General features: G+C 42.2%; 1 protein-coding gene across 4 annotated transcripts; it reads right to left on the bottom strand.

The window, feature by feature from the left end:
* Positions 1-1,686: 1,686 nt before the first annotated feature.
* On the bottom strand, positions 1,687-18,749 carry ZNF622 (zinc finger protein 622). 4 transcript variants are annotated; one of them, XM_073332290.1, is made up of 7 exons: positions 18,493-18,745; positions 14,326-14,940; positions 12,346-12,585; positions 11,308-11,470; positions 9,906-10,018; positions 3,843-3,986; positions 1,687-2,066 (listed from the first exon to the last, which is right to left on the bottom strand). In XM_073332290.1, exons 2-7 carry the CDS (start codon positions 14,936-14,938, stop codon positions 1,939-1,941), a joined length of 1,401 nt encoding a protein of 466 aa, XP_073188391.1. In that variant the 5' UTR covers positions 14,939-14,940; positions 18,493-18,745; the 3' UTR covers positions 1,687-1,938. The 4 variants fall into 4 exon arrangements, with proteins under 4 accessions (XP_073188391.1, XP_073188393.1, XP_073188392.1 ...); XM_073332292.1 differs by lacking the exon at positions 18,493-18,745 and adding an exon at positions 17,899-18,385; XM_073332291.1 differs by lacking the exon at positions 18,493-18,745 and adding an exon at positions 16,735-17,892.
* Between the last annotated feature and the right edge of the window lie 8,933 nt (positions 18,750-27,682).

The following is a 27,682-nucleotide window of genomic DNA, read 5'->3' as shown; positions in this document are numbered from 1 at the left end:
TAAGCAGATTTAAATTAAAATTAGGGGGCTCAATTCTGCATTAGCTTTCACCTTTTTCCTAGGCATGGTCAGGGTCCCATGTAGTCACAACTGAGACACAATTCCCTTATGGTTGGGAAGATAACCTAAAGCTGGAAAGTAACCCAAGCAGTGCTGTTAGACTAAATAGCTGAAAACACCCCCTCTGCCCTGCCCTTCAATGATAAAAGGAACACTCAAATTTTATTTGGATTGCCAAAGGACCCTTCTGCTCTTGTGGATTATTTAAAGGGCTTCTGAGCACCACAGGTGCTGAGAGCCTAAAAACATGGTCTGATGCTTCTCTGATACATTCCCATTACAAGCAACACATTTTGAAAATAGTGACATCTGTCCTGGCATATTAATTTGTAGCAAGCTTCCTTAAGCAAAAATTATAGCAAAGTGGAGTAGTATTCATGTAGTTTTTCAAAAAACATGAGATGGATACCACTAATTAACTTTCAGTGAAATTTACATTCCCAATAAACCACTCATGTATCAATCCTAATACTGAACTTCAGATTTTTCATAAACCTAATTGAACCTTCTTTCAATTGAGGGGAGAAGTCATCTCATGGAACACTGTTAAAACCTGCATTTAATTTAATTTGACAAATAATGTGGTAGTAGCTGGGATAATCTTGGGAGAAAAGGCTCATTCTCAGCCACATTCCATAGTCAGTCACGTAGCAGTGGTGTGCACCATGCTGACATGTTCATATTTCTGCACTTCTCATACTCTACCGCAACTGTGGGGTGATGAAGGTAACAGCATACTTGATTTCTGACTGCTACAAGTCAGACCATAAATTAAGCAACAGAGGGTTTCTTGGACAACTGTGTCAGACAGACCCTCCTTTAGCAGGCTGCCTTTCTAGAGAAGGTTGTGTGGTCAGTGTGTTTTATCAAGAATGTAAAAATGCCTCTCTACACAGAAGTACAAAGGTGACTACCACCTTAACTTTTCAACTCTCATCAGTAATGAGTAACTTTAACAATTCATAATGGAAGTGGTGCTGGTAAAAATACCTTAAACGGATGCTTTAATTTTAATAAAGTATTCAAAACATTATACTGAAGTTAAATCCAAACAGACACATTGTAATATTTTTAGTAAACTCAACTGTCTCCTTGAAAATGGGCCGTGCTCTGTTGACAGGATAGAAACCATTAGCTGAAACCCTAGAACTATGGTTTCAGAACAAAAAATAACCGATTTCCTTTCAGGTCAAGTGTTACTTCAAACAACTAGCACAGAAATTTCTACATAAACTGAACGCAACCAAATACATACCTGTCATTCGTCATGTGCTGGCAATGTGCTCATTCTGAGCAGCTCTCCTCAGTTCACCCACTGAAGGATTTTAACACTCCTGTCTAAAGTGCCTCTTACAAAATTGTTTGATATAAAGAAAGTGTATAACTTTGGTAAAGTGTTCTCTCCTACTTCATACAAAAGAAAATCTTTTACACTAATCCAGAAGGGCTGGAGCACAGGCTTCTCTCACACCTCAGGCTTATAATCAGAATCTTCTCTTCAGTTGCCCCCCCCCCCCCCCGGGCAAGTTTTCTGTAATTCAATTACAACACAAAGTCAGCTGTTCAACCAAAACCTACTGCATAAAGATGGACATTAGTAGAATGCACATGATCTATACCAGTGACTAACCTGTACCACATACTTTATTTGGACACAAATTTGACAGTCCAACAGTTATTAGAATACAAGACCTCTTCACAAGAGGTATCAAGAGGAGGAGGAGAAATAGTAGCATCCAGACAGTCACTGGCTAGGTACCAGGGTCCATTTTAGTGAAATTTCTCCCCTTCACCCAAAAAAAAAAAAAAAAAAAAAAAAAGATACTAGCTATTAATTCTCCTCTCCTGGACCAAGCTCTGTATAGCAGTTGTGGCAGCTCAGAATACGACTTGCATCCGGAAATGCATCTGCTTTGTAGCATTGTTACTCATTCCCGTCTTCAGCATCCACTTAGACTTCATCCTCTGTAGATACTGCATGTCACGTTCACGTGCTAGGGCTGCTCCTTTTGTAAAGGAGAAAAGGGTGAAAAGTCAGTAGCTTGCAAGACTGCAGAATGATTTAAAGTATAAGGCCTTGCCTCCAATTACCCCAGTCTAGTTGCAGCAATATAGTTACCCTGGTCTAACCTTCTGGGTAGGCACTTATTCTGCAGTAAGAATGGCATTTTTCATTTTAGCTTTATCCTCTTCCCAAGCAATGTAAACTAAGCTGAAAAGAGGCTTCATGCTGGAATAAGAGTGTCCAAGAGAGGCTTATAACCTGTGTACCCATCTCTTTAAATTCACTCCTTCCCTTATTCTTCTGTACCTTTCCCACGAAGTCAAAATCTAAGTGGCTTAATCCTGCAATGAGCTCTACATGTGGACAAGGGTTTGCTTGCTCTGAGCTCATGAGAGGATCAAGATCTAAGTAATGGGGGGGGAGGGAGGAAGTTTTTCTGAATGGCTACCGATCTGAAACAGACCTAAATTAATTGAATGATTTGAAGTGTGTCTCTCTCTGTTCAAACAAATCTTAATTTTCTTTTAATTTTTTTTTTAAAGTTATTTACCAAATAACTTCTGCAAATCATTCTTCATCTGGAGCTCATTCACTGCAAGTATCCAACCTTGAATTGTTCTTTGACAGTCCCAATCAAAACCGTTTATGCTGGGGTCATGTATTACCATATGAAATGGCAAGACATTAAATGGCAAGCATTGACAGCTGAAGGAAAGAGTGCCACACAAATGGACAGATAATCTTAATTACCGTCAACCACCTCTAGCAAAGAAACTATTAACGACAGAACTTGACACATTAAGGGTGACAGCCTTCCTTTGTGGTCAGTACAACATTTATGTTCCTATCCGAGTATCAAAATACATGTTTAGAATTCAATTCTAGATTAATCCTCTGAAGTATTCTGCAATACTTTACACTTACACAACAGGCTTGTGCATAGCACTGTTCAGACAAAACATTTGAACTACACAGTTACAGGGGCATACATATAGATGCAGTAGTGCAGGAGCGAAAAGAAGTACAGTAGCACAAACTAAGGGAGAATATGTCATAACTGGAAACAGGATTTGAATTTAGCAGTCAGGAACAGTCTATGCAACTTCTAGTTCTGAAAAGCCAACCTCGCCTTTGTGTATTTTGTACATTAGCCTAGATTCATCCCTCATAACTTCACATCACCCAATTATGACAGGAAGTTTCAGGGTTGTACACAAATGCACTTTTGCTATAAGAAGCAGTGGGACCACAATTAGTTTGTGTATATGCAGGGCTTGTCTTCTCAAAAAGCAGGGCTGGAATGGCAAATTTCTACACTGTATTGTGCTTATGTGCCAGAAATGAAGAGGACTAAAACAGAAGGGGATACCCAAAAGTCAGATACTGTGCAAGAGACAAGGTCCAAGCTTTTACCACAGAGCAGTGATGCTCTTCTCCATCTTCACGTGCCAGAAGTTTAGTTTCCCACTGCAAAAGCGATACTGCTCTTTGCTAGGAAGTGAAGACCCAAATCTGAGAGCACCTAGCAGTAACTATATGGACAGAATTCAAGCATGTAAATGCTAGTATAAGGAGACTGCTCTAAGGGTGTACCTACACAGGGTGTGGCAGCAAGTCTCAGAGCCTGGGAGGACAGACGCAGACTCAGGCCCACGTACAGCACTAAAAATAGCCATGTAGATGGTTGAGCTGGGCTGGAAACCAGGCTCTGACGCTCACCCCCCTCTAAGAATACAGGCTCAAAAGAGAGTTTAAAGAACTTAAGTTTGTCACCTACCTGTACTGCTTGTCCAGCCCAGAGCTTTGTACTGTTGCAACACCCTGCCCACTGCCTTCTTATTTTTAGCAACAGCCACTGCTCTTGACAAACCAAACCGCTGCTTGTAGTACCTCATCAAAGAACGGTGACCAACCCTGGCACCTGTTACACAAGAGAATATTTTACAGTTTAAGTCAAGCACAGTGAAGCAGCTTTTGAGGCAAAGTAATCACATTGATTACTTTTAAAAGGGTCTGACGTTTTAGGACTATGATAGAGTGTGACTAATGTAGCAGCGTCTATAGTATACCACATGCTGAAGAGAGGAAAGGCAGAAAAAGACCAGCAGCTCAACTAAAGGATGGCTAGGAATTATAAAAGCCTCCAGGAAGATTTAATTAAAGGCAGGAAATGGAGAGGACGACTGACTGTTAGTTTTGTTGCAAGGATTTGGGCCAGCTTTTTAATGCTAGAAGAAACTTTGACAATCAGCCAGTCTAAAGAATACAGACCAAAGAATTTCACCTAGTAATTCCTGCATCAAGCCCAATAATTTCTGGTTGAACTAGAGCATCTCATCTAGAAAGCCATCCCATGGGTAGGAGTTACTGTCCTAATGACAAAACTATAAAAATTCACTAAGGTTCTCTACTCCTTGCAAAACAGTGGAGATGATCAATCTGAGCTGTGGCAAGTCAGAAAATATGGGCCCAACATCAAGATTTATATAGCACGATTAGCATAGAGAATTTACATGGCACCGTGTTTTGCAACTGGTCAAATAGTCAGGCAGCAGGTTAACACCATATTTTACAATTCGAGACTACAGGAGAGATTTTCTAATTACATTTTTACTGCCAAACCAGAACATGAAGATTGGTAGTGTAAGTTTTGTTAGTTATAACAGTCCCTTCTTGTTTCCTGACATTTTATGAATAAAGCCTGGGCCTATCACTGGAATAAATCTTATTTCCCTCCCTACCTATTTTTTTTCTTTTTAAACAAACTGACAATTTGGTAGGTTATACTAAGTAGTGCAAACAGGAAAGGTAATTTCATGACAAAATACAGCCCCAATCCTGCAGGCTGCAGTGTAAATGCTTTAGGGAGACCCAGAGCTCCAACCACACAATAGCTTGCAGGATTGGAATCCAAAACTCTGAATTCCCTCGAGACATGCATCCGAGGAAGTGGGTGTTCACCCTTGAAAGCTTATGCTCCAATACATCTGTAAGTCTATAAGGTGCCACAGGACTCTCTGCCGCTTTTTTCTCGAGATTTTCAGTTACTACTTTGTGATCCGCTGTGGAACCCCTGCATAAACAAACCGAACTGGAATGGCTAACATTCCCCCTCTCGCTGGATAATAAAGAAAAATGGGGATCAGGTAACGAAGGGACAGACTCTGCAGCCAGATTGCTTAATTCCACAAAGATGAGCACTTATGACAAAAGACCAAATGCTTGTTTTCCTGTTTGTCAACAGTGACCGTCAACCCCTACCTGCTAACAATTATCTAATTTTGATGACCGCTTTTATATTTTCCTGAAGCGAAACAGACTTAATGAGTAAGAAAATTGTTTAATTTAAAACCACGTATATTTTTTAAAAAATAAACCTATTTAAAATTAAATTTGAAATGATCAGTCTATTAAAATAATTTAAATTAAAAACAATATTCAAGCAGTATGTTTCCTGCTGAAGTTTTAAAAAAAGTCAAACCACTGAACTGGTGGCAGTCACTGGCTAAGCACCTGGAACTACAGAGTTTGTTAAAGACTAGGGCTGTTGATTAATCACAGTTAACTCATGCGATTAATTTTTTTTCAGTTAATTGCAGTTTTAATCACACTCTTAAGCAATAGAATACCAAGTGAAATTTATTAAATATTTTTGGATGTTTTTTGACATTTTCAACTATATTGATTTAAATTACAATACAGAATACAAAGTGTACAGTGCTCATATTGCAGATATAAGTAATAAAAATGATACTCTAAAAATTATAAAACAAAAGAAATAGTATTTTTCACTTCACTTCATACAAATACTAGAATGCAATCTCTTTATTGTGAAAATGCAACTTAGAAATGTAGATTTTGTGTTACATAACTGCAATCAAAAACAAAACAATGCAAAACTCTAGGGCCTACAAGTCCACTTAGTCCTACTTCTTGTTCAGCCAATCACTAAGACAAACAAGTTTGTTTACATTTACAGGACATTATGCTGCCCGCTTATTATTTATGTCACCTGAAAGTGACAACAGACGTTTGCATGGCACTTTTGTAGCTGGCATTGCAAGGTATTTACATGCCAGATACACTAAACATTTGTATGCCCCTTCGTGCTTTGGCCACCATTCCAAAGGACATGCTTCCATGCTGACGATGCTTGTTAAAAAAAATAATGTGTTAATTAAATTTGTGATTGAACCCTATGGGGGAGAATTGTATGTCTCCTGCTCTGTTTTACCTGCATTCTATCATATAGTTCATGTTATAGCAGTCTCAGATGATGACCCAGCACATGTTGTTTGTTTTAAGAACACTTTCATTGCAGATCTGACAAAACACAAAGAAGGTACCAATGTGAGATTTCTAAAGATAGTTATAGCAGTCGACCCAAGGTTTAAAAATCTGAAGTGCCTTCCAAAATCTGAGAGGAGCGAGGTGTGGAGTGTGCTTTCAGAAGTCTTAAAAGAACAACACTCCGAAGGGGAAACTACAGAACCTGAACCACCAAAAAAGAGAATCAACCTTCAGCTGATGGCATCTGACTACGATGATGAAAATGAACATGCATCGGTCTGCTCTGCTTTGGATTGTTATCGAGCAGAACCAGTCATCAGCATGGACGCATGTCCTCTGGAATGGTGGTTGAAGCACGAAGGGACATCTAACTCTTTAGGGCATTTGGCATGTAAATATCTTGTGATTCTGGCTACAACAGTGCCATGTGAACGCCTGTTCTCACTTTCAGGTGACATTGTAAACAAGAAGCTGGCAGCATTATCTCCTGCAAATGTAAACAAACTTGTTTGTCTGAGCTGAACAAGAAGTAGGACTGAGTGGACTTGCAGGCGCTAAAGTTTTACGTTGTTTTATTTTTGAATGCAGGTGTTTTTTTAAACAATTCAACTTTCAAGGGATTGCACTACAGTAGTTGCAATAGGGAAATTGAAAAATATTATTTCTTTTGTTTTATACAGTGCAAATATTTGTAATAAAAAAACTGAGCACTGTAGACTTTGTATTCTGTGCTGTAATGGAAATTAATATATTTGAAAATGTAGCATACATCCAAATATATTTAGATAAATGGTATTCTATTACTGATTAATCACGCGATTAATCATGACTTGACAGCTCTACTGAAGACCAAAACCAGCTTCTGAGAGCAGTTTCCTCTTCTACAGGTGCAGAGAGAAGACTTTCATTTCATTTCATTCAACTAGTTCAGTTCAATAACTAAGTCAGTCAAAGCTGAGAAACCAACTGGGAGGTGAAAAAGCAGGAAAGCTTGTTTTCCGCCTCCAATCTATAAACAGATGATAGCTTGAGCTAATAGTCCTAAAATCTTGAAGGCTATGGTGTTCAAGTTATTTGTTCAATTCAATTAATCAGTTCAATTCACTAATTACTGAGAATACTTCCTTTCTTTAATAAATGAATTAGTTTTAAATACAAAACGTGTTTTGATAAATGTGCTGGGAAAAAGTGTCTAAGTTTTATTTTAAAAATGCTGGTTTTCTAGTTTTGGTGCATTTTTAATTGAATTCCAACTTGCATCCAAATGGGCACAAATTCCAAGTTAAAAAAAAAAAATCAATGTAGAATGAAAGAAATGAACCATTCACCATTTTCAAACAAAAATTAAGCAGCTGAATCAATGTGTATTAAGCAATATACTTGCTTAAATAAGTGTGCTGATACCGTGTATCCTCCTGGTTAAAACAAAAGTACAAAATTTAGCATGTTTTAATAGTTATCAACAACTAAGAATCAACCTTTCCTTAGAAAAATAACTGAAGTACGCAAATGCATAATAAGATTAAAATCAATAATTTAATTCCCACCTTGCCTGGAAGTGTATTTTTATCATTCCAGTCTCCCTAAGTGGACTTTCACATACTCCATTGTTCCACTCACATATCTTGCAAATGAATTACAAACCTAGTATCTACAAGTCTGATAATTAGATTTGTTTAAAAAGTGTCCTGTCTTTAATATTAAAATGGCAGTTTAGCAAATAAGCTAGATAACCTCATCTCACACCAACCAAATCTGCTCTAGAAATACAAGTATTTCACAACAGACAGGAACATAGATGGCTAGAAAAATTAACTTTTGAGTGCAGCTGTATTAGCCCTTCCATGCACTGAAATGGTGATTGATTAAAACAACTTTATCATAACAACATGCAACAAACACCTATAAAACCTTTGCAGAGAAAGGCTGTCTGATTATTTGCACATTGTAGAATAAAAAAATAAAAGATTTAAAGCACCACAGTGCCCCCTACTGGTTTCCCCATCACCGATAAATTTAGAGATGAAAAGATACTTTGTGTATCACTAGACAAGACAGCCACCAGAGAAGCTACAATTTAGTGAGAAAACCATCAGTTCTTCCATTTATGTGCCAGTAGTTTCCAATGTTTTTCACCCACAAAACTAAAAGGGACCAGAACTAAAAACTGAAGCATTTGTACTTTTATATTTTTTTTTTCTTCTTCATGATAAAAAGGCAGACAGATCAAGAAGTGTTTTGTTTTTTAAACCATAAATGTCAGGTCTGGTATATGTTTGATATTACACCAAAAGGATGGGATTTTTCACAAAAGTCTTTAATAGTTTCTCTCATATAGTCAGTTTCACTTTTTATATGCTGCAGGTCTATAAACTGGTTGTTACTCAAAGGAGGAAGATTTTCAGAGGAATAAAAGGGATTTTGGCACTCATCTCCCACTGAAAGTCTCCCCCAGACTGCAGTAAAACAAAAACAGAAGAGAAAGCTTCTCCTCTAACCTTTCAGTTCTAGCCATTTTAGGATTAGTTGCTCCTGGTAACAATAGTAAGTGTTATTTTTAAGATGGGGGCCCTTCAGCTCAGGTGCTTAAGAGGAAGGCTGAGAAAGCTCCTACTTTGGTTCTCTGGTCCTCAAGGAGTCCTTCAGTAAAAATAGAATACAAAATGCAATATTCCTGATATTTTTGAAGTTTAAAAAAAACCAAACAGCCGCCCTTACTGCACCACAGCTGCTTTTCACGCCATCTTTATCCACTGTAAGTTGTAATAAATCAAAGAACCAAAAAACCAGTACAAAAGCAAGATCGCCTTTAAAGAAACATCAATTTATTCACTATCTGCATTTTCTTTAAAACCTACTACTGTTTCAAGCAATACACACAAGACTATTGTAACTAAGATTGGAAGAAAGATCTCTTTTGCCATTTTCACTGTCTACTTGATAGCACTTTACGGGATCATGGGGATGTGTTCATATCTCAGTGTGGAACCATACACCATTGCAAAGCATTAGACTTACAGTGTAGAAATTAATATACAAAGAACAATATGTGGTTGTTTAAGGAAATTAATATCTGAATAAGAGATTGTAAAAATTAATTACCTATGACCAGCTTACATTGCACAGAACTACACTGGAAGAAGTTACTTTCCATAAAACGTATTGCAATAAAGTACACATTACATCCTTGCATGGGTGAAGTCAGTCAAAGGTAAATAAGAGGAAGTGATGCTCAAACACAAACACCATCCCTTCCCCCATCCCCCAAACAATGCAGGAGGATGACAAGTTCGAAAGACTAAGAAATCTTATAAATTTCAATTTGAGCTAATTGAATAAGATTATTTTTAAATGGAAACAGATCTTCAATCTGAAAACTGGAATAGCAGAATTTGAGATCAAAGCAGATGAAGGACAAGTGGATGGCAAACTGTCCGCTTCATGGCACAAATCGGAATTTCACATGACAATCTGTCTTTGTTGGCAATAATTTAAACTACAGCAAAGCCAAGAAGATAAATACTGCATCAAAAGTACCTATTATACATACCTGAAGGGAGGATCAATTCCATACTTTCATCATCATATTCTAAATTCTTCCCTGCTGGGAGCTCTCCAGACATTACCACATCCTCCCCTTCCTTGTGATCAGGGTAACTGCTCCTGTGGAACAACAGCAGCAGCTGCCAAATTACACATGAGCAGCAGCTCCATCTCAGAACTGTCCTATATAAACTTGGCATGCTATAAACCCGTTATGTCCCAGAACACTGACAAGCTCCATTTATATCAGGGTTCCCAAACTTTTTCTCTATGTTTTAATATAGACAGTTGTCTTGGAGCACCTCTCCACCCCTTCCCAATTCAATTATACAGCATCAATGTTGCAACAAACTTTTAAATGCAATGTATATCAAAAAGCCCACTGCTGTATGACCAGCCAGCTCTCCACTGACTACCAGTGAGTGCTCCAAATTGAACACTTGGGAAACTCTGCTGTACAGCCCACCATAATAGACGCTGTTATGATCAAAATGAATATAGTTTAACAAAATTCTTAAATCATGCTTGCAGATTAAGAAGAGACCAAAACCATATCTTCGTCTCCTGCAATGTTTAAAAACAAATACAAAAAACAACCCCACCATATACCAATGGGGTCTGCGGGGGCAGTGCTTGCAGGCAGCACACGGAGGCCCACTGCCCCAAGGGGGGGTGGAGAGATGTGCCAGTAGCAGCCACTTCCGGGAGTGGCATGGGGCCACAGCATGCAGGCATCTTGCCTGAGCCCTGCTGTGCTGCTGGCCAGGAGCCGCCTGTGGTAAGTGCCTCCCGGCCAGAGCCTGAACTCACACCCACTCCTGCACCCCAACCCCCTGCCCCAGCCCGGAGCCCCCTCCTGCACCAAACTCCCTCCCAGAGCCCACACTCCTCACCCTCTCTTGCACCAGTCTGGAGCTCCCTCCTACAGCCAAACTCCCTCCCAGACCCTGCACCTCCTCAATTAATATAGTAGAAGTGGGTGGCCTGTGACGACTTACCAAAATTCATGGAGTGGCCCCCCTGCAAAAAATTATTGCCCACCTCTGGTATGAATGGATAACAGCATCCTAATAGGTCTAACATTTCATTTTAAATAAATAAATAAAACCACACACCGACCAACAACACATACCATTAAGCACTTCCAAACTTGGAAAGGTTGTTTAATATATTATTAGTATTAAGTGAATGCTTAAGGTGTTATTTTTTCTCATGTGCGCAGTAGCTTTGTCTCCAAGACAGCTTCTGACTGATGAATTGATTTGCCAAGAACTGCTAGGACCTTAAGTGTAAACATTAGAAATAGGTCTAGTTTTTAGAAGGTCAACAGTGGAAAAAATGGGTTTCAAGTTTCAACACTTCTTTCTGCTTCCAACTCTGTGGCAAGAAAGAAAAACAAATGTCCTCACCTAAAATCATAGAAGTTTGCAAATTCCAAGGCAGCATCCCCATCTGTGAAGAGTTTGCAGTGGCTTTTATCGTTCATATGACCCTGCACCGCCTCTGTTGAGTAGAAGGATTTCCCCTTCTCATTGCACCACAGGCAGATTTTCCCAACACCAACTTTTTCTCCTGGGCAGGGGAAAAAAATATAAAAATATATATATATTTTGAGTTTACATTCAATTCAATGATCAATTTCAACATCCCTGAAGTGGTTATCTCCACTTGGAGTCACAGGCACGGTAAGTGACTTTCTCCAAGTTAGAAAGTCACTGCCAGAAACTGAATTAGGGCCATGGTCCCCCTGTACTCTAACCACACTCTGCCTCTTCACGGACGAAGTCCATGTGTTTAAAGAATAATTCAAATGACACAACAGAGGGCATCACACACACTGGGCAAAAACTCTCTGTGAGATGCTATAAAAAAAGGTTTTGTTTCGTGCATTTTCTTGCTCATTGCTGTGGAAGAGCTTTAGTGAGGATAGATAAATTTAATATGAATCTAGTTTGATTACAGGAAACATTCCATTTGCAGTGGAGCTGCTTTCTCATAACTGTTATAGTACTTTGGCAAATATTTGCATCATCATTCACTAGGAGACCTATGCGTCCAAGTAATAGGCACACCCAGTGTAAATATTTTAGAACTTGAGGTTTTTTGCATAAACCTCATGCTGTTTAAACCAATACTCCTCAGAGATCAGGTTAAGACCTAATATGGGGGCAGAATAACCGAAAGCTGTCCAATGCAGGGTTCTTATACCTTCCCCTGAACCATCTGGTACTGGTCACTGTCAGAGACAGTACATTGAACTAAACAGACCTGAGGCCTGATATAATATGGTTATTCCTATATCTACTAGAATTAAGTCATACATGTGACTGAATGAAAGTCATGAATACCATCTGACACTGAGGCCATAGCTCAAATCTATTTATTGCAATAGAACAGGGTATTTAACCTTGTTGGAGTAGGGGGAGGGGAAGAAGAGTCATGCTTACCCAAGTACTTAATCAGTCCTCTGAGATCCACAAGGTATTCTATATCTGGAATAAAGAAACTATGGGCTTTTGTCATGTGGGCCATGTTTTTCATGAGAGAGCTTGAATGGTGAGGACAAAACAAGCAGTCTGTGAGTGGTACTGCACCAGCAGCAATCTGTTTCTCATCTTCATCCACTGCACTGTCCATCTGCTCATCTTCAGACTCTCCAACTTCATCAGAATCCACATCCTCCCAGCCTTTCAGTGCAAGTTAAAACATTAGGTTTATTTACATCATCTTTTTTTCAGGCAAACAAGCGTAATCTGTATGCTCTAGTACAGAATATGCTGACAACACCAATAATAATTATAAACGGATATAAAACGCTGTGTGTTCTAATTACCATACAGACATTTAAATCAATCAAGTGGTGAGCTCATACCACTGTCAAAATTAACTTACAAAGAAATGATGGAAGCTTAAGGTAAAATTCAAAACTGCTCATGAAAGGATCACCAGATCTAAGAATTTAGTTACAATCGTCTCTAGTATGAAAATCCTTTTGCTGTTTAGGAGCAACATTATTATTGTACCATGCAGCATTAAAACAAAGCATAACTGGTAAAACACAACACAATTCTCTCATAAACATGAGGATTTTGATTTCCTGTAGTGACTTAGCAGCATGAGCAGAAAGTTATAAAACCAAACATACTCTTTTCATACATACATCTTTACGACAAAAGAAACATTCTAAGTTATCTATAAGCAGGAGTTCTTAAAGTAACTGGAGCTATGCAATTGTTTTTGTGTCCCTTGTACTTCTTCCAGTCATGGTTATTTCTCCTCTGATACTCATGCAAGATCCCATACATTGCTCTGCCAATAGTTTTCAAATTTCACTGGGAAGGGTGAGAGTATGGGGGGCAGGGGGGTCCAAGATAATTTCCCGTGACACTTTCATCTTCTGTAAGTGCAAAAACAGTGCCAACTGGGAGAAGGCTGTTTGTGATGTCCACTAGCAACTCGAAGACAATAAACTCATTTCACATAGGCCACTAAAGAGTTCTCAGATGGTAACTATTAATTACCAACCTAGATGTGATTCAAACCAGTGACCTGGTAACGTTAATATCGGATATTGGTTTCTAGCTTTAAAAGCCTCAAACTGACAATCCTTTGACCTGTGTTTGCAGTATTGCTGTAGCTGCGTTGGTCCCAGGATAATCAGAGAGAGACTACTCCTTTCTTCCTCTCTCTAATCCTTTCACCGTACACTCTGAACGAACAGCACTGGTAGAAAAATAGTCCTGATCAAAAAGTTAAAGGTAAAATGAACGCTTAGAAACTTCCTGAGACATAGTGTTACAACTTAAATATATCTTAATGCAAAATAGTTTCACATTTGTTTCTTCTTTATGTATCTTCCAAAATAGAGTACAGAAACATGGGTTTACCGAACAACAGTTGATGATGTGTCTAACATCTAACACATGGGGCCCTGATCCCCACTGACATCAATGGAATTACTTCAGCATAAATCTGCTGTAACAGAGTGGAGCATTAAGCTAAAGAGTGCAGGTCCCTGCACTGCTTTTGATGGACATGATAGAAGCAGTAGTTATAAGAGAAAACACATGACCTCTATTCTTAGTAACTAGAAAACTTTTCAGTTTATCTTTAAAAAGAAAAAAAAAAAGTGATGAATGAGTTCACTGGCCATTAAACCTTGCTAGACTTGAATCTTTCTTCCCTCTTCATGGCAAATATTTTTTGGTGGGAACCTCTGCTGTGTGAAGTTTCATAAGAAAAAAGCCTCCCCCAGAGAATTGTTAAGAATGTTTTCCTGCCTGGAGAAATTTTATTTAAAAAAATTAAAAAAAAAAAAAAAAAAAAAAACAACCAAACCCAACAACAACATGGGGCTTCTACCCAAAACCAACCACTAAGTTTGCTTACCCAGAGCCACCATTTTACCACCTTGCTGGTTTTCTTACCTTCTTCCATCTCCTCATCTTGCTCCTCATCCTCTGCATCCTGTTTTGCCAGCTTCCTTGCCTGCTGTTCAAACCACTGTAGCCTTGGAGGTTTTTCCAGTTGCTCTCTGCTCTGTGACAAATTACCTCCAGCAGAAGGTGGAGAGCTGCTTGTATCAGTTAGGAGCAATGGTATCTTCTTAGGAGACAAGGATGGTTGGGGCCTGATGGCTTGCTGAATAGCTGTATTCATTGCATCTTTGTTTGGACTCTCCTGGGCCAGCCCCTTTTCCAGGTTCTTCTCATTTAAGGTTTCTACTTTCTTGTTGACAGCCTGGACAGCTTTTTTTTCAAGTTCTAGGTGCTTCTTGGACTTCAAATGATTCTCATAGGCATTCAAAGTGGAGAACCTCTTGCTGCAAGCTGTGCAGTAGGTGGCAGTGACTTTGTTCTGTTCCTCTGTCACCGCTCTCTGAGCTAGGACTCTCTCTTGGAAATTCTCGGCAGTCACAGGTGGCATGTCAGCAACTTTCCGTTTTAGATTATATCTATGCCAGTCGGTTTTGTAGTGGGCACGCTGAATGTCAGCATCCTTAAAAGCCACACGGCAAGTGATGCAGGTATAAGATGCCATTACTTGGAAGGAAAGAAAGGCAGCATGTCAAAAGAAAGTGATCAAAATATGGCGGGAGGAGAAGACATAAAAAACAAGCCAGTGTCAGGTCCTTGCCTGTCTGAGCAATTGCACATTTGATGCAATCCTGATGCAAGTGTGTTAGTAAAGTTTATGAAACACTGTTAATGCGTTAGACATTGCAAAGGATGAAACGAAGATATAAAATTAGTCCCAGCTATCAAAGATGTATTACTATTTATTATTTGTATTATCATAGCACCTAGAAGGCCTCATCATGGAGAAGGGCAAGGACCCCTAGGCCAAGTACACACACAAAGCAAAAGGATGGCCCATGCCCCAAAGAGACTTATTTATAGGTCTCTCCACTTTTAACCAAAGAGCAAACGCCAGAAGTCTCTAGTCAGTAGGATGCAAGCCATAGGTCTTTAAAAAAGGGACATGATCATTTTAAAGAAAAAAATATGTTTGATTTTTTTAAGCCTTCTATTGTCACAAGAAATGACTAAGATAATACAATGCGAAAGAGACAGAAAAAGCTTTCAGTTGGTTTTCAGCCTTTTGTGTACAATGACATTTTTTGCCCTCCTATCAGTCGTTTCCCCCTTTTGTATGTCAGGGTCTCCCACACAGCAACAGGGGAGAGTTAAATAGAAAAATGTGACTACAAAACAACAAAAACTGTCAGAGAGAGCGAGGGACCATATTTTACTGTATGTTTGTAAAGCACTCAGCATAATGAGGCCCTCTGCTTGATTGGAGATCACTGTGTACAATAACACAAATACATAGCAACTATTGCTAAAGTTATCATTAACTTTTCTTTAATTTGAGTAGATGCAATGCTGATGGAGTCACTTTAAAACTATAAGGGATTGTAAGCTCTCTAAGGCAGGGACTGTCTTTTTGTTGTGTGTCTGTACAGGACTCAGAACAATGGGGTCCTGGTCCAGGACTAGGGCTGCTAGATGCTACGGAGGTAACGAACAACAAAACAAACACAAGCAGAAGGTCACAGATTGAGATCAAACCTTAGACTAATATATGACTAATCTAAGGAAAGCATGATTCAACCCATGGGAAGAAGCCTGTAATATGCAGGGGAAAAATCAAGTCCCAAACAGCCATACAAAAACTGCAATCCCTCCAAGGGTATCAACAGACAGAATTCAACATTAAAAAACTCCCCCACAAACACTAGACTGAGCCTGTACAGCCTGGAAAGGTGTGGATTTTAATCAGATAACAGGTACATTACAGAACTGAAATTTCCTGTTAGAAACCAGCATTTGCTTTTGCTGTATTTCTTATCTGTAACTGCAGAGTAAAAAACACGTACGCATGAGAAAACATGAAAAATGGTCATTTATAAGCAGTAAAAAAATAAACCAGTAAATTATTATACATAAGAACCATTTAATTTAGATGAGAAAAAGTCACTCATTCTTCACTGTGAAATGTCTATGTTCACTCAAATAGTTATGCTTTGTTTCAGTCAGGATCAGCTTCACTCCCTGCTTTCTAATTCAAGTATGTACCACTTAACCACTGTAAATTGTCATGAGCACCTGTTTCTATTCAGCAGCATGGGGTCCTTGAAAGGAAAAAATGGTAACTCTACAAGCCATCTAAGCAGCACTTTCTGCTGTATAATTTAGACAGGTTCTTTTAAAACGGTATTTGCTAACTCTTGTTAGAGTTATATGGAAAGCAAGAATGTTGCTAGCTTCCTCTCTGACCAATTTCAGAAATAAAATTAAAACACAAGAAAATCCAGAACAACCAAAAATACTTACATCTGCTAACTCACCAAAGGAATAATTCATTCTGTTCGATGGTATAAAATAGAAGAGACTAACTATTGGATCACATGCTGCTATGCCCGCACTTCTTTTATACACACTTACTTTCATCCATAATTTTAACCTAAAAAAAAGCACAACTCCATTTTTTCTCTCTCACGTGTCTGCATGCGTGTGTTGAGGGGGCAAAATTTAAATGTAACTGAATTTTTGGAGTCCAAGAACAGACTTGTTTCATCTAATGTTTGGAAGAGTTAACTTGTTTGCTGTTGGTCCTCTACTGCACCTGATTTCTGCTACTTTACCATGACACCAAATCAACAGACGAGAGAACATAAGCACAGCCATACTGGGTCAGACCAATGGTCCATCTACCCCAGTAGCCTGTCTTCCAACAGTGGCCAATGCCATGTGCTTCAGAGGGAATCATCAAGTGTCCATTTGTGTTGCCCATGCACAGCTTCTGGCAAACGGAGGCTAGGGACACTTCAGAACATGGCTTGCATCCCTGCCCATCCTGGCTAACAGACATTGATGGACCTATCCTCCATGAACTTATCTAGTTCTTTATTAACCCTGTTATAGTCTTAGCCTTCACAACATGCTCTGGCACAGGTTGACTGTGCGTTGTGTGAAGAAATACTTCCTTTTGTTCGTTTTAAACCTCCTACCTATTAATTTTATTCGGTGACCCCCCCAGTTCTTGTGTTATGAGAAGGAGTAACACTTCCTTATTTACTTTCTCCACACCAGTTGTGATTTTATAGATCTCGATCATATCCCCCCCAAGTCATTTCTTTTCCAAGCTGAGAATTTCCAGTCTTATTAATCTCTCTTCATACGGAAATTGTTCCATACCCCTAATCCTTTTTGTTGCCCTTTTCTGAACCTTTACCAATTCCAGCATAGTATTAGAATGACAGCTGCTAAAACAGAAATTAGTAGAATATAAGAGCTTCTGTTATGTAAGTTAGGAACTATAATACCTAGACAAAAATGGCTTGACAAATAAATCAATTTCTGCCTTCACTTTGCATTTCCTTTTTGGTGGTTTTAAATCAGATCAGCCCAAAGTTACTTTTAAACACCGTGAGTTGAGTTTAATGTCAAAAGAAATTCAGCTACAGATAAAATATACAGTGACTGTATAAAACTTACTAAACCTAGGATGACAGGAATGAGGTATAGACACTCTGCAGCAGAGAGAGCATTAAAACAGGGTTGACGGGATTAATTTCATGACTGGCTGGCTCATCAACTCATCAAAGCTAATGTACTGCGACCACTCCGGTCTCGGTGCCCTACACCCGCGCCTGGCACACCCGACAGAGCCCGGGCACGGAGCAGGCCCGTCTGAAGTCCTGGGTGCCGAGTCAGCTTCATGGTCTGCCATTAGCTGCGGCTGCTCACAGCAGCCCGGGGGCCGGGCACTCGACAACGGGGCACAGCGCAGCACCAGAGCGGCCTCTGCGGCGCGAGGCCAGGGCCCCACGCACCCGGGGAAAGCCTCAGGCAAGCGGCCCTAGCTGCCGGAGCGGGCTGGGCGCCGGCGGAGGCGCGGCAGACACAGCGCGAGCCGGCCCCGAGTCCCGCCGCCGCCCAGGTCGGGGCTTCTCGGGCCTCCCCCGCAGGCCCAGGCCGGGCCCACAGGCCGCTCGCGCGCAGCAGAGCGGGGGGAGGGGCCGGGGGCGACCGGGCGGCGCAAGGGGGCGGTTGGTTCCAACCCCGCCCCCGGGGGTCTCGGGCACCAACCTGCGGGGCGCGCGCCTCCTGGGCGGGCCAGAACGCGGGGACAATGAGGCTGGAACGCTCGGCCCGCGGGGATTCCAAAATGGGGCGGCCACAATTCCTCCGGCAGCAGAGGCCGCCCGCCGTGTGACGCGCCGGCCGAGGCAGCAGGGAGGCGCCTCTAGCTGCTCTGACGGAGGCCACCGCCCCCTGCCGGCCCGGCGGGCCCCACGGAGCGTCCTGCCGCGCCTCTGCCCTCGTGGCGGCCCCCTGCCGGCTGCCCCGCGCCACCTCAGTGGCCAGCAAAGCGCCGCGGGGGGGCGGCCCCCGCACTGGCCCGGTGCCTGGGCGGCGCAGCCTGATGCACCCCCCGGGGACGGCCAGGGGGCAAGAGCCGCATCCTGGAGTTTCGTACAAGGCGGGGGATCCCGCCCCGCCCCGCCCCGCCCCGCTCCTGGCACTGCGGGGGAAGGGCGCGCGCGGCGGGCTCAGTGCTGGGGGCCCAGGCCTGGATCGCAGGACTCCTGGAGTCAGTTCCCGTGTGCAGCAGCCGCTTACACACAGCCCTTCCTTTGTGCCCGGGAGGCCGCGGGCTCAGCGCGTTCCCAGGAGACGTCTCTGGACCTGGGGGGTGATGGGTTTGAAAGAGCCCTCCCGCTACCGCCGCTGTGTTCCGGGCTGACGGTATCAAAAGGGGGAGACATGGTGTGGGGGGGGGCAGCCCCCACACAGCCCGAAACAGCAGGCATCCCAGGTCATCACGTTGCTCACAGAAGCCCAAAAGGCACAACCCCGTTTTTAAAAAGCACTTGAGCGTCACCTTTAATACATCTGCGGGGGGGGGAGGGGGAAGTGTCACGGAACTATTTGGTAAATATAGAGCCGGCAGGAATGGACACGATTTTTTTTAAAAAAAAAAATCAAAATTCAAGTTTCTTTTTTTATCAGCTCTAGCTAAATAGCACTGCACTGCGCTGTCTTGTAAAAGGCAATGAGCATGCAAATAAGGAGAGTGAGATCGATACAGGAATTTCCTGCCATATCCTGGACGGTCTTCACTGGATCAAAGCCTCTGGAAAGAAAGCAAAGAGCAGACACTGGCCTTTTAGGCAGTCTGGCGTGCTGCGGATATCACATTGTACCTATTGGGTTCTGAGGAGTGGGCCGGAGGGTGCCCGCCCTCCTCCCCCCCAGTCTAAAGGGAGGATCTACAGGGCCTGGAAACCAAATGATTCTGTGGACAACTAATTTTGCTAGCAGGTTGGGGCAGTTAAAAATACAGATTACACCTGATACTACCTTAAGTTTGGTTTATGGTGCCAAGGTACCATTGGAATGGACATCTGTACCTACTGTAGGCAGGGAATTGTGCAGCCTGGAAAAATCCAGTCAGGAGGGAGAGAGACATGGGTCTCTGCCCAAGAAAGATGACAGCTAAGAGCCAGGAGCCGAGGTTAGGTGTCCTTGCTGGCTCACAGAGTGGGAATATAGGTGCAGTTGCCCTGAACTGTGACAAACAGTACAACGATTGAAGGCGAGGATGAGGTAGTTGTGACCAGCAATAAATGCTTGTTTAAAGCAGTATGGGGCAAGCCACCTTAGGTTGCCTCATGAACTGTATTGCATGCTGCCACTGTTACACAGAAGTCAGTCAAAGTCTGCTCAGAGAAAAAATAAATATAACTGGGACTAAAACAGAGTTGGGAAATAGTAGAAAAAAGAATTATGTAAATAAAATAGCTAACATTTAATTTTTGTAAATTTATTTTTCTTTTTGAGCTATATTTCCATACTGGATGGTATTTTGTATGTCAGTAATGTCTCTAAGGTTCATTAGAAATGAAGAAATTGAGAAGGGGCGTTTGTGTTATGGGAAAGGTATGGAATTTAGGCATTAATCATATTTGAAATGAGGTAGCAAAGTGAAACTCTCTGGTCTTCTCTACACTTCAGACTTTGGCTGATGCAAGTTACGTTGGCATCAAGCTGCCCAAGTTATATTGTTCATATGCGTGCACACGTGCGCTGGGAGTGCTTGTGTTGATGCAAAGTATAGTGTATCCTGTGTAGATAGTCCCAGTGTACCAGCTGTGGTGTTTATAGATGTTGCTTGTAATTATTAGAATTGGGAGCACTGGCTGTTGGGAGTCTGAAAGGACATGAAACAGGAAGGAGGGGGGAGGAGTTGAGAGGCTGGGAGAAAGCTACAGAGAGTGCAGCAGCAGCTTGGTAAAGAGGTTTCCACTTTGAAAATAAAGTCCTGGTTGATACAACATTTTGGCGATCTCCTGCCTCTGAACCCTGTCTGCAAAGGCCAGGTGAGCCTCCAACTGGTTTTACTACCTGAATCCATATGTTTGAGACTTATCTGCTTGCAATCAGTGCTACAGAGATTTCTGAAGTAAGAAAGTGTGCTCTGTTAATCCACTGCCTTGGAGCAGAAGGGCAGCGTATATTTTACACTTTTCCCCTTGCAGATGATAAATATGAGACTGCACTCTCTGCATTAAAGCATTTCTTGGTACCAAAAGTGAATGTAGTAGCTAATTGCTACAGATTTCGCTAGCGTGAACAGAAACCAGGGGAAACTATAATGCAGTATATTGCTTCCCTGAGAGTCTGATTATAACTTGTGACTTTGGGAATATGGCAGATGAGATTATTAGAGACCAGCTCATTGAGAAAACAACCATGCTTCATGTAAGAGAACGCTTACTTCTAGAACCAGAACTTACACTAGAAAAAGCAATAACCTTTGCTATTCAGATTGAGTCAGTTACAGCTGAAGCCAAAATAATGAGCGTGGATACAGGAGGCAAAGTCCAGGCTGTGATTCCTTTGCAGAAAAGTTCACTACCACTGCAGACACACAATTTCAAGAGGAAAACTAATGAAAAACCACCAAATCAGCAAATTCAAAATACAGTAAAAGCATGTTTTCGCTGTGGATCCCCACAACACCTTGCAAGCTACACAGGATGTCCGGCAAAAGTAGCTCAGTGCAATCATTGCAAAAAGATTGGACACTTTGCGAAAGTATATCGCAGTAGCCAGTTCAATCAACAGGTGCATGCAATTACAACACTAGGTGTTACTGTGCAGAGCGTGGACAAAATCACTACTGCACATATTCCAGAAGAGATAAAGTGCATTGTAAACGTTTCCGCCATACCCTCAGGCAGACCACACTCTATTCAGCTAATGTTGGACACTGGCTCAGCAGTATCTATACTACCTGATTCCATCTATCTGCATTACTTTAAAGATGTGCCTCTTACTGAACCCATGCTTCACTTGGTGTGCTATTTGAAAAACCATATTCCTGTACATGGCTGCCTGCCAGCAATAGTTACTTTTGGTGATTGTTGTGTAACTGCAGAGTTCTACATTGTCCACAAAGGCACTCCTATCCTTGGCAGAGATTTATTGGTTGCTTTAAATCTCAGGGTAGTTAATGGACGAATTGATCTTCCTCAGCAAAGCACTCTTGCGGTACACACACCAGTTTCAGCTGGGACCCAACACCAGGTTGAGGAGAAACTCGGCTATGCTTATGGGTTTCTGCATAAAGTTAAAATGCGGAATAATGTGATGCCTGTATGACAGAAGTTACGGCGCATACCATTTTCAGTCAGGGAAGCTGTTTCAGAGGAACTTAGAAAACTTGTTCAAAAGGACATTATTGAAGAGATCGACTCCTCGGAATGGGATTCGCCTATAGTAATGATGCAGAAGAAGGGTGGAGGCATTCACCTTTGTGTGGCTTTAAGGGAGCTAAATAAAGCTATTGTGATTGACAGCCATCCTCTTCCTCACATAGAAGAAGTATTTGCAGAACTCCGTGGAGCAAAGATGTTTTCTACTCTTGATTTGTAGAGGGCATACCACCAGGTTATGTTGCATGAAGATAGCAGAGACCTCACAGCATTTATTACACAAGGGACTATTTCATTTTAAACATGTTCCATACGGTCTCGCATCTGCCCCAAGTGCCTTTCAAAAAATGATGTAATTGATTCTGAAGAATCCACATGGAGTTCAGTGCTATCTGGATGACATTATCATGTTTGGAAATACTGCTGAGGAGCATGACAGTAACCTGCATTCTGTACTAAACTGCATCAGCACAGCAGGCCTCCGAGCTCAATAGGTCCAAATGCAAATTTAGACAAACTGAACTCTCCTTTTTGGGGCATACAATTTCACAGGCTGGACTAAAACCTGATCCAGATCATATCCGGGCAATTTCAAATGCTCCTCCTCCAACAGATTTGCAAACCTTACATTCCTTCTTGGGTCTTACCCCCTGGTATGCAAAATTCATTCCCAATTATGCTTCTGTCATTGAACCGTTATGGGAATTACTATGGAGAAGTTCAGCTTTAGTGTGGACAACGGAGGCACAAGCTAGTTTGAAAATGGTGAAAGACTTGATTGTCCATAGTCCAGTACTTGCACTATTCAGTCCTGCATTGTCCACAATTGTAACTACTGATGCTGTTCTCACACAACTGCATGAGGACAACACAGAGAGGACTGTTGCATTTGCTTCAAGGACACTTAGTAACGCTGAGAGAAAATATTCTACCGTCGAAAAAGCAGCACTTGCTTGTGTCTGGGCTACTAAAAAATGGAGAACTTACCTGTGGAGCCACATGTTCAAGTTGCGCACAGACCACAGCCCTTTGACGACGTTGCTCACATGGAAGGACTGGGAAGAGCAGGATACCGTATTGCTCGATGGTCTGCAAGGCTACTCTCTTTCAATTATGAACTGGAATATAAGCCTGGAAACCAAAATGTGGTCGCTGATTGCCTTTCTCGCCTGCCTTTGCCTTCACCAGATGGTCCACTGGAGGATGAGGATGTAGTGGTTGCGCTTATTACAAGCGCTCTCGCTGCAGTTACAAGAGAACAATTTCAAGCTGCTTGTTCAGCGTGTCCAATTCAACAAAAACTACGGGAATTTCTGACAAATAGATGGCCCAGTCACCCTAAAAATCTTGACCCAGTTTTGCTGCCTTATTTTAGAGTTCGGGATGAACTTTCTTTGTTTGATGGCTGTGTGCTACGAGGTACACACTGGCTCTTTGTGCCAGAAGCATTACAGTCAAAACTCTTACACCTGGCACATAATACTCATCAAGGAATTGTCCGAACCAAACAACAATTACGGGATCCATATTGGTGTCCAGAGATGGATTCTCAAACTGAAGCACTCATAAAATCCTGTGTCACTTGCCAAATGCATGATAAGACAGCAGTGACATGTACCCCTCCATTACAGCCTGTTCCTCTTCCTGAATCTGCATGGGAAAAAGTGGCGATTGACCTTGTAGGACCCTTTGATATTGCTCCAATTGACTGCCGTTACGCCATCACTTTAATAGACTATTTCAGTAAATGGCCTGAGGTAGTGTTTACATCGCAAATCTCTTCTGCTACCGTAATTAAGTTCCTCTCTTCAGTTTTTAGCAGGGAAGGTAACCCCAAAGAACTAGTTTCAGATAATGGTAGTTGTCATAAATATAAAAGGAAGGGTAAACCCCTTTGAAATCCCTCCTGGCCAGGGGAAAGCTCCTCTCACCTGTAAAGGATTAAGAAGCTAAAGGTAACCTCGCTGGCACCTGACCAAAATGACCAATGAGGAGACAAGATACTTTCAAAAGCTGGGAGGAGGGAGAGAAACAAAGGGTCTGTGTCAGTCTGTATGCTGCTCTTGCCAGGGACAGAACAGGAATGGAGTCTTAGAACTTTTAGTAAGTAATCTAGCTAGGTATGTGTTAGATTATGATTTCTTTAAATGGCTGAGAAAAGAATTGTGCTGAATAGAATAACTATTTCTGTCTGTGTATCTTTTTTGTAACTTAAGGTTTTGCCTAGAGGGGTTCTCTATGTTTTTGAATCTAATTACCCTGTAAGATATCTACCATCCTGATTTTACAGGGGGGGTTTCTTTATTTCTATTTACTTCTATTTTTTATTAAAAGTCTTCTTGTAAAAAACTGAATGCTTTTTCATTGTTCTCAGATCCAAGGGTTTGGGTCTGTGGTCACCTATGCAAATTGGTGAGGCTTTTTATCCAACATTTCCCAGGAAAGGGGGGGTGCAAGTGTTGGGAGGATTGTTCATTGTTCTTAAGATCCAAGGGTCTGGGTCTGTAGTCACCTAGGCAAATTGGTGAGGCTTTTTACCAAACCTTGTCCAGGAAGTGGGGTGCAAGGTTTTGGGAAGTATTTTGGGGGGAAGGACGCGTCCAAACAGCTCTTCCCCAGTAACCAGTAGTAGTTTGGTGGTGGTAGCGGCCAGTCCAAGGACAACGGGTGTAATATTTTGTACCTTGGGGAAGTTTTGACCTAAGCTGGTAAAGATAAGCTTAGGAGGTTTTTCATGCAGGTCCCCACATCTGTACCCTAGAGTTCAGAGTGGGGGAGGAACCTTGACAGTAGTCAATTTACTTCCCTGGAGTTTGAAACTTTTCTAGCACAGAGGAACATTTTACACAGAAGGTCGTCCCTATATTACCCTTAAGCCAATGGGGAAATCGAACGGTTTAACAGAAGTTTGAATGAGAATTTGCAAACGGCTAAACTGGAAGGGCGATTGTGGATACCCTTCACTACTGATTTCTTGCAAGCATACCGGGCTACACAACATGCCACAACGCAAAGATCACCCGCAGAGTTACTGCGTGGGAAACAGATGAATACGAAACTGAACATAGCTGGATTGTTGAAGGCATGACCTGATGCCCCAATCAGGGATGATGTGAGAAAAACAGTTGAACAGAGCCAAGCAAAGTCTAAGGCTTTCACAGACAAATGGCAGGGGGCTAAGGACCCAAAGTTTGAGTGTGGTTCCTTCTTTAGAATACGAAAACCTGGAATTTTATGCAAAGGGAACCATAAATTCACAGCTCCTCTTAAAATCATAGAGAAGGAGGAACCTTACACCTATTGACTTTCTGATGGGCAGGTATGGAATGCTTCTTATCTTGCACCTGCCTATGCACCAAGAGGAGATTATGCCAACACCCAGTCTGCATTGGATGATTTCACCATAGTATCAACACAACAAGACTTTGCACTGGAACCGGGGCTTGAGAGATGGCTTGTTAGACCCAGACGACCACCTGTCTGGACTAGAGACTATGTTATGTAGTATCTTCAGTGTTTTCAGTGTGATATTTCTGCCAACAGTATAGTGTCTTGTTTCATATTTGTTCCTGTGGTTAGAACAATAATGTTTATTTTAATTGGGAGAGTTTCTTAAGAGAGGAGGGAATGTGGTGTTTAGAATGTTGCTTGTAATTATTATAATTGGGAGCACTGGCTGTTGGAAGTCTGAAAGGACAGGAAACAGGAAGGACGGGGGAGGAGTTGAGAGGCTATGAGAAAGCTACAGAGGGTGCAGCAGCAGCTTGGTAAAGAGGTTTCCACTTTGAAAATAAAGTCCTTTTGAAGCTTGTTAGTACCTTGCCTGGTTGATACAACACACGCGTCACTGTCTGGTGCAGTGCCTTCTGGGGAGTTTTCAGTGTGTTGAGGGATAGAAATGACTCACCCAGAGGTCTCTAGGAGCTAGAGTTCCCAACATGCAACTTTCTCCATCCCATAATGCCATCAATATCCCATAATTTTTGTGCCTTTTTAAAAAAAATCTCTCTCAAACCCACGTGGCACTTTTCACTGACTGCCATCTCTGACAGAAGCATGGAGCCCACACAATGCTGTGTTCATAAACATCGCAAATACAGGACACACGATCCTCTGGTATTTGCAGGACCCGCAGGAAGACCCACAACGCTGGGGGACATGATGATTTCTTCAAGGAGACATAGTTAGGGGACATAGCGAGAAACAATTCAAGGTTGTTGGTGACATTCAAAGAACAGCTTCAGATGGCCTAGTGCTGCTTCTGGGCCCAGGTTATGAGCATTGATTGGTGGAATTGCATCATAATGAAGGTTTGGGATGACGAGCAGTGGCTACAGAACTTTTGGAGGCAAAAGGCCACATTCCTTGATCTGTGTGATCAGCTTGCCCTAGCCCTGCAGCACATGGATACCAGAATGAGAGCTGTACTGACAGCTGAGAAGCAAGTTGTGATTGCACTATGGACGCTTGAACCACCGGATTGCTACCGGTCAGTGGGAAATTCTGGTTGGAAAATGGACAGTGGGGGCTGTTGTCATGCAAGTGTGTAGGGCAATTAATCATCTCTTGCTACACAGGACTGTGACTCTCAGTAATGTGCAGGACACAGTGGATGGATTTGCAGCAGCGGTTTTCTCGAACTGCAGTGGGGTGATACATATTCTTTCCCAACAAGTGGATTGCCATTGGTGATACTGAAATGCCAGTAGTAATCCTGGGCGTGGGTGGTGCGTCGCATGGGCTGGGGATGGCTATGCCTCCCCAAACAGCCTGGCGTGGCCCCGCCCATGCTCCTCCCTGTAGCGCCCTGCTGCTTGCCCTTCCCTTTTGGCCCCAGCCTGTGTCTGGTTAACTTGGGGACAGGCCAGGCACCCTCTTTACATTTAAACATAAGGGAAAATGCAGGTGGACACTTACCTGAGGTTCCTTCTCTGTCAATGGGCTTGTCCACACTTGGCTGGCGAGGCTAGCTAGACTGCAGACTCTTTAACAGGACCTGGCTCACAGGATAGCTGGACACACCCACTATGTCCTCCCTCCCTCCTCACAGCACAGGTCTGTGTCTCAGACTCCTCTGAGGTATCCATGGTGTTCTGCAGGGTGCTGGTGGAATCTCTGCCAATTATGGCATGCAGCATTTTGTAAAAGCAGCAGGTGTATGGCTCAGCACCAGATCAGTTGTTGGCCTCCCCAGCCTTGTGGTTCACCTGCTGGATTTCCTTTGCTTTTCCACAGCGCTGCTGCTGATCCATCATACCCCTTTCCCTGCATCCCCGTACAAGTTTTCCATAGATGTCCATGTTTCTATGGCTAGACCATAGCTGTGCTTGCACAGCATCTTCTCCCTTCAGGCCCAGGAGATCCGGTGCCTCCTGTCTACTCCAGCCAGAAGAGGACTTCCAGGCTCCATGACCCTTGGACAGTTGAGTTGACAATCGTGACCAGAGCTGTCACTGTCCGGCATTGTGGGACAGCTGCTGGAGGAATGTAAGTGTCAATACAGATCACACTCGCACTGTGTTGACCTCTGTAGGTCGACCATGGTTTTACTGCATCCC

The sequence above is a fragment of the Lepidochelys kempii genome, chromosome 2, assembly GCF_965140265.1.
Source record: "Lepidochelys kempii isolate rLepKem1 chromosome 2, rLepKem1.hap2, whole genome shotgun sequence".
NCBI lineage: Eukaryota > Metazoa > Chordata > Testudines > Cheloniidae > Lepidochelys > Lepidochelys kempii.
Note: the sequence above shows the minus strand (reverse complement) of the source record. Positions and strands in the feature narration are given on the sequence as shown.

What these genes read in the sequence shown, in the direction of transcription:
- ZNF622 (XM_073332290.1), bottom strand. Translation starts at nt 14,938, where the DNA reads ATGGCATCTTATACCTGCATCACTTGCCGTGTGGCTTTTAAGGATGCT. An exon ending in AGATGAGGAGATGGAAGAAG is followed by an intron (nt 12,586 to 14,325) that starts GTAAGAAAACCA and finishes TTGCACTGAAAG; the next exon opens with GCTGGGAGGATGTGGATTCT. An exon ending in GCAAACTTCTATGATTTTAG is followed by an intron (nt 10,019 to 11,307) that starts GTGAGGACATTT and finishes GTTGTTCCACAG; the next exon opens with GAGCAGTTACCCTGATCACA.